At 42.2% G+C, this 16868-nt stretch overlaps 2 protein-coding genes across 2 annotated transcripts; both read left to right on the top strand.

Moving 5' to 3' along the window:
- Nucleotides 1-42: 42 nt before the first annotated feature.
- On the top strand, nucleotides 43-11450 carry smc1b (structural maintenance of chromosomes 1B). The gene is made up of 25 exons (XM_079346965.1): nucleotides 43-242; nucleotides 549-737; nucleotides 1451-1563; nucleotides 1764-1967; nucleotides 2244-2482; nucleotides 2684-2942; nucleotides 3289-3429; nucleotides 3583-3665; nucleotides 3826-4033; nucleotides 4634-4819; nucleotides 4907-5098; nucleotides 5324-5470; nucleotides 5691-5828; nucleotides 6021-6137; nucleotides 6486-6592; nucleotides 7594-7735; nucleotides 7944-8089; nucleotides 8632-8785; nucleotides 9020-9118; nucleotides 9205-9361; nucleotides 9589-9743; nucleotides 10014-10165; nucleotides 10550-10619; nucleotides 10769-10879; nucleotides 10975-11450. Exons 1-25 carry the CDS (start codon nucleotides 134-136, stop codon nucleotides 11083-11085), a joined length of 3729 nt encoding a protein of 1242 aa, XP_079203091.1. The 5' UTR covers nucleotides 43-133; the 3' UTR covers nucleotides 11086-11450.
- An 87-nt stretch (nucleotides 11451-11537) lies between these two features.
- Nucleotides 11538-15026, top strand: borcs5 (BLOC-1 related complex subunit 5). The gene is made up of 4 exons (XM_079346980.1): nucleotides 11538-12191; nucleotides 12827-12970; nucleotides 13408-13565; nucleotides 13818-15026. The coding sequence occupies exons 1-4, from the start codon at nucleotides 12134-12136 to the stop codon at nucleotides 14049-14051; spliced, it is 594 nt and encodes a 197-aa protein (XP_079203106.1). The 5' UTR covers nucleotides 11538-12133; the 3' UTR covers nucleotides 14052-15026.
- Nucleotides 15027-16868: the final 1842 nt, after the last annotated feature.

A 16868-nucleotide genomic window follows, 5' to 3' on the forward strand; every position in this document is an offset into this window, starting at 1 on the left:
TATATATATATAGATATGCATTTTAGCCAGACTGTTTTAAATAATTTCCCGCTCATTTGTTTATCCTTCCTCTTTCTGAAACATCACCTGAACTCAAGCAGCATAAATTATCTGTGCAAGGGTGAAAATAAAAATGGGGTATCTCAAAGAAATTGACGTGGAAAACTTCAAGTCGTGGCGTGGAAAACAAGTCATCGGTCCTTTTATGCGATTTAATTGTATAATTGGCACAAACGGCTCCGGTAAGTAAACGTTTAACGGATGATTTTGCTAACTAACCGTCAGCGGGCTAATTCTGCTAGCTCATGACGCCATTATTAGCATATTTATGTAACACATTAATACAAAGTTTTTGTGTACCTATATTTGTAGAAGCAGTTACAAAACCAACAAACATTAAGTTTATTAATTCACACCACTATCCTAAGATTTATTTCAGATAACAAGGCATTACTTTTTTTTAAAAGTACCACAACTAAATGTTTTAACTTTAGTCGGTAATTCCTAACATGTGCTGCGTGCGTGTATTTTTTTTTTACTTAATCCAGGCAAGTCCAACGTGATGGACGCCCTGAGCTTTGTCATGGGGGAGCGGGCTGGCTCTCTCCGGGTGAAGCACCTCAGAGACCTGGTCCACGGAGCCCACATCGGGCAGCCGGTTGCCGACACCGCCTGCGTCGCGATGCGGTACTGCGACGATGAAGACCAGGAGACCGTCTTCAGCAGGACCATTCAAGGTTAGTTTTTTATTTCTTCATCTGTTCAGACTGTTTATGCACCTCTATATACTGCAAAACAGTCCAAAGAAAGTCAGTTTTCCTTTTATAGTTTCTAACATACACAATGTTCGTCTATAATGGGTCATTGTTTTTTCAAGGTCCTATAGTAGTAATCAAATAACAGGTGTATTAATTTACAAGGCCTATGTGAGAATGTAGGATGATGCAATACCTGTGTTTGCATCCTGCCCCCCCAATCCAAAATACATCCAAAAGACATTTCTTACGCCACTAAACTTGCATGATTAATCAGAGGATCGATAATATTTTGCATCAGACAACGTCCAGATAAATGTCAAAAGTTTAGAAATTATAAATGCACACATGCTGACTGAGAAAGCATGGCTTGTTTACTTGAGTACATTTTCCTATTTATTGAAATAAATGCACGTTTGAGTTGTATTGCATGTGAATGCTCAAATGTCGACAACCTCGCCCTGTTTATAGCAGGCAATACATTTTAAGGATTTGTTTTTGGTTCATGAAGTTGATTGCAAATCCTGTGCAGGATTAATCCAGATCATATTTATCCACCCACATTTTAAAAAGTGAGACAACACATTTTTCAGATTGTCTTAGCAGTCTGAAGTAATAAACAAGTACTGTTGTTTGTTCTCAAAGTTTCCTCAGCTGCTGTCATGACTGCCGTTCATTGTGTGTCGTGTTTTTAGGTGACTCCTCTGAGTATCGGATCAATGGTAGACACATCAGCCTTTCCAAATACATCGAGGAGTTGGCCAAGATTGGCATTGTGACCAAAGCTCGAAACTGTCTGGTGTTCCAGGTAACCACAATCACCAACAAGTCACAGAAATGATGTGCATGTCACTGCCCTGGTGTTATTGGTACAGATTCATAGTTACTGTATTTTTGTGTGTAAAACATGAAAACATATACCCATCAAGTCACACAGCTCAGTGAAGATAAATGGCATTGTTCCTTTTTTTAAAAAACAAACGTGTTACTCATTCTGCTCTTTTCTAGGGGACAGTGGAGTCATTAGCACTGAAGGACCCAAAGGAGAGGACCAAGATGTTCGAGACAATTAGTCAGTCGAGAGAACATGCTGCAGAGTATGATAAGAAGAAAGAGGCCCTGCTGAAAGCCAAAGAGGACACACAGTTTCACTTCAATAAGAAGAAATCTGCCACCATCGAGAGAAAACAGGTTTCCCAGGAAAAAATGGAGGTAGAAACACACAAAGAGGAACACAATATTTCTATCCCACTAGATGAACTAGTCTACGATTATCATATTTGATTAACTCAGCTGCCTTTTAGTACCTTGAGTTAAAAAAAAAAATCGATGATGCTTGATGCTGAGGCCCAGTCGGATATAGAAACCAAGGAGCTCCAGGCTTGTTAGTCCCTGGTGAAAACCCTGTGTAGGAGTAGGAGATAGCAGCAAAAGTAAGTTGACATGCCCTGAATTACTGATACACTCCCTCCCTCCTCACTTCTCCAGGCCCAAAAGTACCAGGCACTCGTGGATGAACTCTACCACAACCGCCTGCAGCTGAGCTTGGCTGAGCTCTACCATAATGAGAAGGGCATCAGCGCCCTAAGCGACGCCCTGAGGGAGAAACAGCAGGCGGCAGCTGTCAAAAACAATAAACTGGTGAAGGCGGAAAACACGGTCAAAACTTGCAAGAAAGAACATGGACGCCTCAGCAGAGAGCAACAGCACATGGAGAAGGAGCTCCGGTGTGTGTTTGTATCAGGTTTTTACAAGCTGAGAGTGTGAGACAGATTTGTACATTTCATAGAATAGAACACACAAACGTATGGCTAATGGGGCAGTTAAAACGTATCCAACTCGCCTATTTTGCTGATATATTTATAGTTTCAGCAATTGCCCACAAGGTCCATTATCTAGAATTTTCTCCCTCTCGCCTTGTCGCCTAGCACCCAGGAGCATGTCCAATCCCAGTGTCGATCCCAGTACATCAAAGCAAAGGTGAACACCTCCCATCACATGAAGAAGGCTCAGGATGTCCAGGATGCCCTGAGGAAAAGTCAGAAGCTGATGGCAATTAAAGAGCAGGAGATGGCAGAGGGACGGCAGGAGATCGCTGACCTGGAGACGACCTGGAGGAGCTACGAGGAGCAGGCGCAGGAGACGGGAGCTTCCCGGGGGAGAGACATCGACCTGGATGAGGATCAGGTGAGGATGTGTCAGACAACGCCGCCTACTTTTTCATTCAGTCGTAGCCTGTTAGCATGATGTACAAAGTAGCAGCTTGAGGGTCTGACAGCAAAGCTGTAAAGAACCAGTTTTATAACGTAGCCGGTGGAGTTTGTGTGAGTGTCCACAGCACTTCATCTGTCTGTAACTGAGATTTGTTTAAGCTTATCTATACTTGTTATGCCACTGAAATAGTGTTAATATTATTCATATTCTTTAATAGTTCTTTACAAACCATGTTGCCGTGTCACCAGGAACAAAAGAGAATCATCTTCACTTCAACTAGATGTGTGTTTGCTTGTTTTTGTTTTATTTTCTGCTGCAGCTGGAACGATACAAAGAGCTGAAGGAGCTGGCTCGAAAGCAGGGTGCTGTTTTCAGCCAGCAGGTCGAGAAGCTGCACTGGGAGGTCAGAGCAGATTATGAAAAATTGGCCTTCGACCAGCGCAGAAAGAAGGAAGTGCAGGTACAAACATTAACTCGTGTTGAAGCAAGGCGAGGAAGGTTTATTTGTGTAGCATGTTTTATACAGCGAGGACAGAATCAAATACATGGATTAACAATTATTTATAGCTGCTCAAATGAACCCCCCCTTCAACTTGAAAATCCTTTGTTTTAGGCTGCTATTAAGAGCAACCTGACTCAGCTGGAAGACTTTACACGCAGAACAGAAGTGCTAGAGGAGTACACCAAGACCTGCAAGTACGTCATAAGACACCTTATGAATCAGTGTACCGTCATGTCCAGTGTAATGCCAGCCTGTACCACCCTTCTGAAAGCTGATTGGCTCCTATAGTTGCGTGCTTCAAAATGATTTCACTGAGGGAGACAGCATACTCAATAGAGGGATTTTATGTTTCAGGTCTTCCCTTGAAGAGTACCGTCAGCAGGAGGAAAGTCTGAGTGCGGAGCTGCAGAAGGGCAGCCGGCGGCAAGTAGAGGTGAACCAGGAGCTGGCTCAGGTGCTGGAGGAGCTGGGGAACGCTCGTCTGGACAGTCAGGAGAGCAGACGCCAGGTGCAGCGCAATGAGCTGCTCGAGCGCCTCCACAGACTCTACCCTGATACAGTGGTAAGAGACAGACTGTTATGGAGCAGGAACACTGAAGCATGGCATGAGCAGGGTACCTACAGTGTATTTAAAGAATCGGGGGTGCACCGATGGGGGTCCGGTGCCTTGCTCCGGGGCGCCTCGGCAGTGCTCTGGTTCCCAACCGACAGACTGAGCTACTGCGGCCCCAAATATAGTAAGGCCCTAACAGCGTTGAGTTTGGTTTTCAGTGTATTTTATTTCTACTTTTAATTCTGTGAACCTTTTTCTTGTCTCTCAAAGGAAAAGTTATGTCGATATGTAACAATAAAAAACTCTGAAACGCCACTAAAATGTTTTCCTAGACGCTGATAAAAAAAAAATCTGTACTTACCAATCAAAAGACCTTTCTGTAAACATGCGCGAGTTTTAAACCACTTTACTATGTGGTTGTTTGTTATTTTTGTCAAAGCACTCACTCAGGTTTTTTATGCTGCTCAATGTCAGCTCTAACTTTCAAAGACTATGTTAAGTTTTTATGTATTTTGTTTGTTTAGTTTGGGTGGTGGTGTTTTTTTGTCAAAAAGAAAAAAAAAGTTTTTATGTATATCTAGTAAATCTTATTTATTTTCCCTGTGGCAGTTCGGCCGCCTGTCTGACCTGTGCAGCCCCATCCATAAGAAGTACCAGCTGGCCATCACCAAGGTGTTTGGACGCCACATGAACGCCATTGTTGTGGCAACAGAGAAGGTGGCTCGTGAGTGTATCCACTTCCTCAAGGCGGAGCGGCACGAGCCCGAGACCTTCCTGCCCATTGACTACTTAGAGGTAAGTCCAATCTGGCATGGTGTGACAAAATGTAAACACACACACATACACACACATACACATGTAAATGAGCGAGTGTGTGCACAGGTGAGTCTGCTGAATGAGCGACTGAGGGAGGTGCCCGGGGCCAAGATGCTGGTCGATGTTATCCAGGTTAGCACGTCTGCTGGTGCAGCCCAGTTAAAGAAGGTGGTCCAGTTTGTCTGTGGCAACGCTCTGGTGTGCGAGACCATCAAAGAAGCAAAGAGCATAGCCTTCGACGGGCGGGAACGCTTGAAGGTAAACCAAGGGTCAAGAGAATTTACTTAGCTGCACATTCACTTCTGAAGCATTCACATTTGACTTACTTAGACTTAAACGTGGGCTGCACAAAACAGTGCATGCCTCAGTACTTGTGACCAGCTTGGCTGGAGGGAATTTATTTTTAAGGATTTCTATCTCTTGTCTAGTATCACCACTGCCTGGAGGGAATATCTTGAAATGGAAATCTGTGTTTTTCTGTAGACGGTATCTTTGGATGGGACGCTGTTTTCAAAGTCTGGGATCATCTCTGGAGGCTCTAGTGACCTGCGGTCCAAAGCTCGATGCTGGGAGGAGAAAGAGATGAAGCAGCTGATTGAACGGAGACATCAGCTGACAGCAGAGTTACGCGTTAGTCAACACAGAACAGGAAAACCGTACAGTTAAAAATCAGGGATTCAAAGTTTTCACCAAGTCTGAAATTCATTTTATAAAATCCCTGCAGCGTTGACACATTTTTTTTTTTGCATAACATGGCTTGTCTTTTAATGAAGGAACATTTATTGTTTTTTTTGTTCATGAACAAGAAACACGTATATTTAAGATTTATTGTGATTTGCTCCTCTGGCAGGATTTGATGAGGCTGAAGAGAAAGGAGTCAGACCTGAAACAGATCACTGCTCAGGCTCAGGGGGTTCAGACCCGCCTCAAGTACTCCAAAGCTGAGCTGGAAAACCTTCGCAAGAAAAACATCCTGAAATGCCAGGCGGTAAATGGACAACACTGTGACATCACAAATCGATTGACTCTTTGACATGCAGGTGTCGGTCCGAGCTCCTGTAGATTTGTCCTTTGGATTTGAACACATTTAAGAAGTACAAGGAGACAGTTTGTCATTGATAAACAGCTGCCAGCGTTAACGGGTGACGGTTAAACGTTTTTCGGGACTTTCTGCTTTCAGGAGATTTCTCGTATGGAGAGCGAATTGGCGAACCTGGACTCTGAGATCCAGATGCAGCTGGAGAGTGTGGAGGCAAAGGATGCTCAGATGAAGATGATCAGAGACCAGATCGACCAGGTACGGCTGTTTCAGAGAGCTGGATAATGAACTCTCACAGAGCTAGAACAGGAAGTCGATGAATGGATCCACAAGTACAAGAAAATAAACCCAACACTATTCTGATTATTCTTTGACAACAGAACAAGACATCGTTAAACATTACTGCTGGCACCGGGATACTGAAGCAGACATTTTATGCACCAAACAAACAACATCAATAAATAACTGGTCGAAACAAGAGTGTTTCTTTACAAGTGTTTGTTTTTGTTGGGTAGCAGTCAGGTTAAGATCTAGATCGTCTGTTGACCGTCTTCTGATGTCTGCTCACAAACACTAAACAGCATTGTGGATTCGTCCTGTGTTTAGATGGAGGACTTGGTGTTTTCTGACTTCTGTGCTGAGATCGGCGTGGACAGCATCCGAGAGTACGAGCAGGAGCATCTGAAACATCAGACAGAGATGGACAAGAAGCGGTACGACAAACACACATGCCAGTGTCTTAGAAAAATATACACCATCAACTGAGCTGTGTTCAACCATGTTTCATTAATGCTCATCTCTACCGCTTGTCATTTTTATTAGCTTTCGTTATGTCTAGAGACAGAGACATGAAGGAAAGGAGCCACAGGTCGGACTTAAACCCAGGCCATGTAGCCTCCGTACTTCGGGTGCGCTCACTCACCACTAGGCCACCAGCATCCCTTCCTTTTTTGTTTTATGAAATAGTTGGTAGGGCTGGGCGACATATTGAGTTTTTAAGATATATCGATATATTTTTGAACAAGACATCGGATAAGACAATATTGTTAATATGGATATAGTTTACGTTGCACTAACATTTGTATTATACCCGTCCTCTGTAGAGCTGCCAGTTTACCTATTTTTCTCTCTCCCTCTCTCTCTCTCTCTCTCTATCTATCTCTGAGCCGAACTCAAACAATGAATGGATACCAAAACACAAAACTGTGTGTAGAGTCCAAATCAGAATCGTTTTTTATTGCCAACTACATTACATTACCACTACATTTACATATACAAGGAATTTGATATTTGAAATATCAATGTATGAGTCTTGGTCTATATCGCCCAGCCCTAATTGTTGGCCAGTTTCCTTTTTTTGTGCATTTTTCTTTTAAAGATTTATTTTTGAGCTGTAAGCCTTTGTGTGATCGGACAGTCGAGTAGGACATTAGGGAGAGAGAGAGCGGGGATGAAACGCAGAAAAGGAGCCACAAACCAGACTCGAACCTGGGCTGCCCCCTCTTTGAAGTCTGAAGCCTTTGTACATGGGGCCCGCTATAACCCGCTAGGCCATCTGCACCCCTCCTTACCTTAAGCTAACTAAACTTTAGCTTCAGTTTGAAGATAAAGTGCACACAAGCTTTAGTTCCCTTGTGTTGATGATAAGCTAATCGGCATCAGGGACTTGTGTAGGTTCTGATCAGATAACGCCTCGTTCATTCTCTCTTTCCAGACTGGAGTTTGAGACTCAGTGCACTCGCCTGAAAGCACAGCTGGAGTACGAACAAGATCAAATCAACCAGCAGAAGAAGAAGCTCGCCAAATTGGAGGAAACCATGGCAAAGGAGAAAAGAATCTTGGTTGAACAAAGAAACGTAATGATGTTAGACTTTCAGTTTGTGTTGTGATAGATTTCATTGCTATAAAGCTTCCAGACAGGTAAATAACAAGCAGGTATCCAACAGTTATGGCAAATACATCTCCTGTATCACCTGCTGGGATATTACTTTTTCAGAAAAAGTCTGAAGTCTGCTCAGGGCTAATTCTCTGGAATCCTCTCAGTGATTGTCCGTTCTTGCTCAGGATGAGGAGAGGCTGCTGGAGGCCGTGGACGAGGGTCAGAACAAGCTTCTGGAGCTGAAGAACCAGCTGCTCTCCAAGAAGAGTCAGGTGTCCGATGTCAAAGCTGAGCTGGATCAGAAAACCCAGAGCCTCCAACAAATCAACAAGTACTCACAATACTGCTAAGACTCCATTTGAGCTCCCTCTCTCTCTTTGAATGCAGCTACGTAATGCTGCTATACAAAGGTTTCTTTACACCAAAAGTAAAAAACATTCAAAGGCAATGTAAAGATGCAAAGTCTTCAGCTCGATTGAGACTTTCATCTTCTTTCGGGGTCCTTTGTTTTACATTAAATATGGTCGTTCTCAAATAAAAAAAAGCAAACAAAACGTGCAAATTAGACTCATTTTCCTGATCGACCTAAAAGACTTTAATTCACTTTTCACAAATCTGCAATGTTGTTCCTATATTTCAGCATCATATGCCCATTTTCATACATCTGTAGTCAACTTCCTGTCATCACAGACAGATGGAGCGCCTTTGTCTGGACACAGCTTTACTGCTTGTATTGCTCCTGCTACAGAAAGTGTGTTGTTGTAATCGTTATTTGGTCTTAACCGGGTTCTTCATTCACTTGATGTCTCGATCATTTATGTCCTCAATGTTAGAATTCAAGATGAACCTTCTGAAATATTTCTGTCTTTAAAGAGAGTTGGTGAAGCTCCAGCGGGAGGTGATGTCTGCAGAGTCGGCCTTGGAGCAGAAACGCCTGGCCAGACACAACTTACTGCTGGCCTGTAAGATCCAGGGTCTGCCCATCAATCTGCTGTCGGGGAGCCTGAATGAAATCAGTGAGGTGCAGGTGAGAAAGAGGCACGCCAAGGGTCTGTGTTGAAGATGGAACATTTGTGCTATCTTTCAAAAAACACCATTTAAAGTCCTTTAGAAAAGTGAAGCTTGTGCTTTCATCTTTTGTTGGGAAAAAAAGGGGAATGTAAAAAAGGAAAGCCGTTGACATCTGTGCAATAGGTCAATCAAGACAGAGAAACCCGACGGATGGTGAGTAAAGATAGATGTTTTATCCTCCTTTCTGCAGCTGGACACAGAGTCTGAGAGCACTTTAGCCACCATGGACATCTACGAGAGAGAGGCCCTTCTAGTCATCGACTACTCTGTCCTGGAGCACGCTCTCGGGGTGAGACATCAAGCCTCATCAAGTTTTCTTGTTGCTGTACATTCATGTTTATCTGTGTGTGTGTGTGTGTGTGTGTGTGTGTGAAGGATCTGCAGACTGAGGCGGAGATGGAAGCCTACCTGGAGAAGTTGAAGGAGTTGGTGTCGACTGTCGAAAGAGTGCTGCATCGCACATCTGCACCCAACCTCAAGGCTCTGGAGAAGATGAGGGAGGTGAAGGACAAGTTAGTGGGAGTGACGGAAGGTAAAAGTTTTACTGTTCTAAACCACTTTGTTTACATATTGATGCAACATATTCACCATTTTTTTAAGCAGTTTATTTTATGAAATAACGTGTGAATTAAGTGGTTGACATCATTTTCACTGGTCTGGTGTTCATACTGGAAATGATTTTTGAACCTGTAGTTCAAATGTATTCCATGATAACTGAAGTACCTTCAATGCTGCGTCCACTTTGTTCTCGTCGCTCAGAGTTTGATGCCAGCACCAGAACAGCTCGAAAATGCAGCCAGGAGTTTGAGCAAGTGAAGGCCCAGCGCTTCCAACTCTTCAGCCAGTGCTTTGAACACGTCTCTGTCGTCATCGATCAGATCTACAAGAGAATATGCCGGAACAACAGCGCCCAGGTGAAGCAGCACACACACACACCCACATTTCTTCATTGATTTGCATTTGACCCGATTTTTTCTTCCACAAAGTCACCTTTGTAAAATCTTGTTAAAGTAATCTTGACAAGCTTGGATATAAAATATTCGCTGCTGTCGATAGGCCTGTTGTTCACAAAATCTCAAAAGATGCTTTGGGTTATAGTAAATCTAACGTCAGAGATTTTGTTAGAAATAAAGACAGATAATCCAGTGAATGAAATGAATGCAGACTGCTTTGTGTGCTTCCAGGCCATTCTGAGTGCAGAGAATCCAGACGAGCCGTACCTTGGCGGCATCAACTACAACTGTGTGGCGCCAGGAAAACGCTTCATGTCCATGGACAATCTGTCGGGGGGAGAGAAGGCCATCGCTGCCTTGGCTCTGCTGTTTGCCATCCACAGGTAACACTGGAACGTGCAAATGCATTTTACAGCAATAAACAACCAAAGTATCAGAAGTGATTGGATTTAATGTATCCTGTTTAACAAAATCAGTGTTGGTATGTGTAGGAAGGATTTAACCCGACAGGTTGATTATTAATCGTTTATCTTTTAAACAAAACTCTGAATCAAAGAAAAGAATCTGCAGCCGTCTGTCCAGCATGAAATAAAAAAACCTCTAAAAAATAATCTCCTGTGTTTTCATTTTGGAAACTCTTAACTGCACGTCTTAGATCAACGTTATTTCTTTATTTTTTAAGACACTCGACTCATAACCGTCATCCCTGCTTCCTATGTTTTTAGTAAAAAACGACCGTTCGCTGTGTTTGTGTGTTTTTGTCTCAGTTTCCGCCCCGCGCCCTTCTTCGTCTTGGATGAGGTGGATGCAGCCCTGGACAACTCGAACATCGGCAAGGTGAGACTCAAGATGCACACAGGGTACACAAACTCGTTTAACAGCAGCAACGTAATCAAGATTTGATTTAGTTGGTTTGTAGCTTATCTTTGTGGGTTACATCATTGTTTACCTGCTGTGTGTGTGTGTGTGTGTGTGTGTGTGTCCAGGTGACCAGTTTCATCAGAGAGGAGTCGAGGAACAACATGCAAATCATCGTCATCTCCCTGAAGGAAGAGTTCTTCTCAAAGTCCGACGCTTTACTGGGAGTCTACTCAGATGTAACCGACCTTCGCAAGTTTGACAAAACATTTACGTTTTATGTCAAGACAGCGCTGTCACTAAGGTTCCTCTTTTGTTGTTGTTTATTTTACAGTTCGATGAATGCATGCTCAGCCGCATCCTGACCCTTGACCTGCGACCTTACCCTCTCGTCGAAGAGGAGGATGGGAAGCAGGCAGAGAAGGAGAAGTCCAGGCTTGTGTAACATTAAGTCCTTTTGTTCATTGGCCATATTGATGTTAAATATTTTACCAGTTGTTCAGGTAATGATTCTAAAAATGATGGTTTATACATTCCTTTTTTACGTTTTATGTTCTAAATACAATAAGAAATCTTCGCAAGTTTTTCTTCAATAACGAGACCTTTAAAAGAAGTCTGAAACACAGTTACCACTCAGAAGTTGTTCATGTTTTTTAATGTTATATTTGTTTATCCTCCAGGACGATAAGTACAATTCAAAAGTCTGTATTCTTGGTGTTTCTCACTTGTTTTAATATTTTTCCACTCACTTGTTTTGTGGAACTGTGACTTGTTTTATACTCTGTTAATAACATATTTTACTAAGTTGAAGATGTTGTGTGCCCTTTTTTTATTGCTGTGAATTATTTCTGTCCACAAGAGGGCGTAAAACTACATTTCCCTTTCCAGGCTATAACTCCCACATCCTTAGTCTTTGCTGTTGTTTAAGCCCCTATGTTTATGTGTATACGCACATCTCAAGCTCTATATATTTTGATTATTATTATTTCCCTAAAAAAACCTAAAACATCAAGCAAATAGTGAGAGGTATTTGTACATGTTGTTGTTTGACTCCACTAGCTGTAGGGGGCGATAAAGTGCTAACCAGTCACAAAAACAACCCCGTGATCTTTATTTACGGAAGTGTTGACTCAGGTCGCAGTACTGACTCATTTCTGGTGCTGGATTTTTTTTATGTTGACAGACTAACGCTTTAAAATGACCTCATTTATCACCTTATTTACATCACTTCACCTCCGCTAAGTTTGTCTGAGAGCTGATCGTTGCCATGCCAACGCAGCTCGTCTGACAGAAATCGCAGGACCTGCACTGATCTTCAATTCACCTCTCCTCTCCTCTCGGACACGTCTCTGTGACTCGGTTTTTTGAAGTCATGTGACACCTTGTTTTAGTCATTGTCTTTATTTAATGTCACATCATGTGGCTGCAGTTTCTGTAGTTGTTGACGAAAGCTAACGTGCTAATTTAGCCACACTAGCGCTTAGCTTAGCATCATGGGGGCCGAGCAGAGTGGAGACGCGGAGCACAAACACTCCGATTACAGCACATCTGGTGAGTAAGGCTGCATGCTGTCACACACTATCATTTAAAAAAACACTTGCTTTGAAATGCAACTTGTTATCTGATAATTGTAGGAGGAATAATAACATATTTAGCACTTAAAGTGACCCTAATGTAAAGAATGCATAATATAAAATTACACGTCTGTGGTATTAAGCTGCTTGTTTCAAAACATTTATGATTAAGGGAATTATTCTTCAAAGCAAGATGAAGGAGTGGCTGCATTCACATCTTCAGTCGTATTTTCCAGCTGTAGCTGGGCTGAATTTTAATGTGACAGTGTTGGATAAATCTATGTGCAGCCACAATATCTTCAGTTAATGTAACATTATTGAATGAAAGATCTTTATTTAATGTCCAACATAACCACAAAGTTCAGGAAAAAAATGAACTGCAATGTTAAAAGTTCTCTGTTAAAGTGACACGCCTGTAAATCTGCACAGCCCTGCATGATTCTGATTTAAGAAGATAAAACTGGATCTAGTTTTAAGTATGAACTTAAAGTAATCTTTACGATGTGAAGTCTTCGAGGTCAGTCATGATTTGACGTTCACGTAGTGTAAAGTGTTTAATAGAGCTGTTGTCTTTAAGATAAGATAATCCTTTATTCATATCCTTTATTACAGTGGTGCCGTCTCCAGCGAAGCAAAAGGCCAAGATGGATGATATCGTCGTCGTGGCACCGGGGACGCAGTCCATGAGAAATATCCACAACGACCCCGATGTCATAAAGCTTCAAGAAATTCCCACATTTCAACCACTTTTAAAAGGTAACAGGAGGCTGACAGTGTCATCCTATAGTTTAATGTGAAAATATTATTAAAGTTTTAAACCATCAACACTGATCCAGGGCAGAATTTGGAATAGGTGTCTCACTGTTTCAGTCAAAAAGAAAAGTGCACACACTTTGGATCAGATTGTACAGCTGCCAGATTAAACATCAGAATTTGACAGCTGAAGTCAGAGAATCTCTCGGTACCAGGGTTTCAGTCTACACGGTCAAGTGTTGACATCTAAACCTTTGAGAGAATGAATTGAAAACTTTATGAACAGTTCATTTTCAGATTCCCTGCTGTGACGTTATTTATAGCTGCATGCTGTTGGCACTGCAATCGAAGGAGGATCCTGTGAATAGCTCCTAACAGTAATCATCAAGTGTTACCCCGTTCGTCACGCGTTACTCTATCTCGACTCGTCTCCTCTGCAGGAGTGCTGAGTGGACAGACGTCGCCCAGCAGTGTGTGTCTGGAGAGGCTGGATGCTGCTCAGGTGATGCAGCTGTGTGTGAGGTACCAGGACCACCTTCACCAATGTGCCGAGGCCGTGGCCTTCGACCAAAACGCCCTGGTCAAGAGGATCAAAGAGGTGACTGTAGCTTTCAGAATAACGGGGGTCACATTAGTACTAAAAAAACAAGCAGATGTTTTAACTATCTTGTCTTTTTTGAAAATACAGTACAACATATGAACTTTGCATTTTTGATATCTTGTCTTTATCTCTTTGTTTTTATATTGTTTAATTTTTTTAATGAGTCAGAATAAACATAAAGTTTTCCCCCCTCAGCTTTACTTTTCGATTATTCATCAAAGTCTTCTCACCCTGGATGCTTCTCTCCAGATGGACCTGTCTGTGGAAACGTTGTTCAGCATCATGCAGGAGCGTCAGAAACGCTACGCCAAGTACGCCGAGCAGATCCAGAAAGTCAACGAGATGTCGATGATCCTGAGACGCATCCAGATGGGCATCGACCAGACGGTGCCGCTGATGGAGCGACTCAACAACATGTTGCCTGAGAGCGAGCGCCTGGAGCCCTTCAGCATGAGGCCTGATGGGGAATCTACCACCAAGTAGCCCCCCCGCCCCCGTAAAGACGTCACCGCTGCTTCTCACATCAGTCTGCATCAGGTCCTCTGTGCAGGAGAGACTGGAGGGTTGCTTTTAAGACACTTTAGTTTTCATAGAAGGGGTTGAGCTAAGATGTGAAAGTGCCACAACGTGTCTCCAGATCATCTAATCGTTAATTCTTTCTCTTAAATAAGCGGTGGGGAACTTTCGTTTAGCATCGATCTTAGCGACCCTTTGGACACAACATAACGTCTTATGTCATGCTGTCCCTGGCAGAAACATGCATGCTTGGTTTATGATCTGCTCCAGCTTCCTTTTCACCTTTTTTCACCTGCAGAAGAAAAGTCTCTTTGTGTCTGTCTGTCACTCGCTTTGTTGGAGTCTGATTCAGCTGCAGAGACGACAGGCATTGACATGAACTGTGCAGAAAAAAGTCTGTATCTTTAAGAGGTGTTAGTATTTCATTAGGCTTGTTTCAATCCCCACACATGCTCTTAATCAGCAACAACCTGTTTCCTATTTCGCTTCTACTCTCGGTTGAAATCAAATAAAGCCCTCCTGCAGATGGCTGGGAGATTATTACTCATCTCTTACATACAGGCCATCTTTACTGATGCAAAGGCACGAACAGAAAACTCTATTCTCAAAACTTTGTCATGCAGGTGTGATGCAACAAAAAGCATGTCACACGTCCTGCTGATTTGGGAGGATTTGCTCCATAGAACTCGCAGTGGATTAATTTTGGGACACTTCACTTCACGTCATGTTTTTTATACATTTGTGATCTTGATATTCAATCTAGCTCCCAACACACCACCACCTGCCTTGGATTTTTAGTTTTCTGAATAATTTTCTCACATCGTGTTTTTAAAAGAGACTCAAGGAGAGAACAATGTACAGTTTATTGTCATAGGATTAGAAAAAGATGAAAGAATATTATGTTAAACTGCAGCAGAACATTAAACATCTTTTGAGACACGGGATGGTCTCGATGAACTCTTGAACTTGTTTTTGTCATGACAAGATTTAATTTATTGGTCTGCTCTAACGTTTGTGTCAAACCTGTTTGCATGCAGAATAGTCAACGCTTCACGTCACATCAGTATGTAGCAGAGGATTGATGATCAGGTGGACACACCACACCTTCAGATCACACAACTGCAACTTCAGCATCAACTTAGTTTGTTGGCTTGTTAAAGCTTCAGCCAGCCATCTCATATACCAAAGATTCACATTATGTTGGTTCATAACTCACCTTAGAAACAGTTGGTCATGTTGTGTCTCTTGTTTATGTTATTGGGATTAAAGGTTCGTTCCACCCAAAAATAAAACAATCTCTTGTTTAGTTTTTGTTTAACTGGTTTAAGTCTTTGGAGAACGGTCATGGACATTTCTAACACAAGCGACCGAGTAGACGAGGGTCTCAAATTCTTTTTTGTTTTCATCTGCAACTGCTGTAAGTCCAGCATCAGGTGACTGGATGCAGACCGTGGAAATATATCTTAGAAGACTGTTCTTAGCTCCAGAGTCAGTTTATAAAATCACATGTGTAAAAGAAAACGGGCAGCGTGAATGATTTGTCATGATTGATAAATAACCTAAATTTATCAACCGCATCTTTGAGGGAAAAAGCCCCTGTTTCTTCAGACAATCCCCAAAACACAATCAAACATTTTAGTGTCATCAACAGGACACAGTATGGTAAAGATGTGTGAACACTTAAAATGTAATTCAGCTTTTATTGAATTGAGTGGACGCTGAAACCTAAAAGACAGGAGCCTCAAAACCCAAGATAATATGTTCAAAATTATTTGCAAGAGGTCAAATAAAGTTAAGCAGTAGATGAAGTACTTGTTATTTTAGTCTTTTTTTCCTTTGCACCAATACAAAGTCCTCCTATATGTAAATATACTGGACAATAAAACCTATTCTGATTCTTATTAAGCTTCTGCTTAGTTTACATTGTGACAATGAAAAGACACTAAACATGATTTCCGTTCACCTGCGTTTCTGTTTGAGCTCGAATGAGTCCAGCAGGTGGTGCCAGAGATCATAAAAAAACATCCTCCACATCCTGGAGCTTCCTAACACACAGTCACAGGTTATTAGGGTCCTTGAAAGCGAGCTGTTTCAGGAAGTTTTGAAGAAACTTGGTTGTTAAACTCAAGGACACTTCAAGGACACTTGAGCAGCAGAGCTGTCGCTGCTCACACTCTGGATCTCTGAGGATTTATTGCCCTTTGAAAATACTAAAGGGGACAAGCTGTTTTCATTTGCCTTGCTTCTACCAGAGAGCATCAGAAAGCTTAATCTCATCTGAGCATGTAATTGTATTTATGTCTTCCTCTGCTGGCACTAAAGAGATCACCGTAGCTTTCAGACATTTTACCCCGGGCCGCTCCCGCTCACACAGGCTCACCACACGTGTTCAACAGTTACAGATGATGGTGTCGTTACGTGACGAAGCTCTTTATCTTCTCTTGACATGTCGAAACCGTATGACACAACATATTTACGCCAACGTCGTCCGAAATATCTCTAAACTTGAATGTGTGAATGTTTGTTGAACAAATGCGAGGGAAAACAAAAAGAAGTTACCTGCATGATTCCTCTCCAGTCCAAGTCACGTGTCTTTTTAAGGCCGATAGATAGATAGATAGATAGATAGATAGATAGATAGATAGATAGATAGATAGATAGATAGATAGATACTTTATTGATCCAGAGGGAAAGTCAGAGAAGCCGGCTGCGTCCTTCAGGGTTTACACCAGCTACCAAACTGCAGCCATCTCTTCACAGAAAGGACTTATTCTGTTGATAGTT

The sequence above is a fragment of the Symphodus melops genome, assembly GCF_947650265.1.
Source record: "Symphodus melops genome assembly, chromosome: 6".
NCBI classification, from domain to species: domain Eukaryota; kingdom Metazoa; phylum Chordata; class Actinopteri; order Labriformes; family Labridae; genus Symphodus; species Symphodus melops.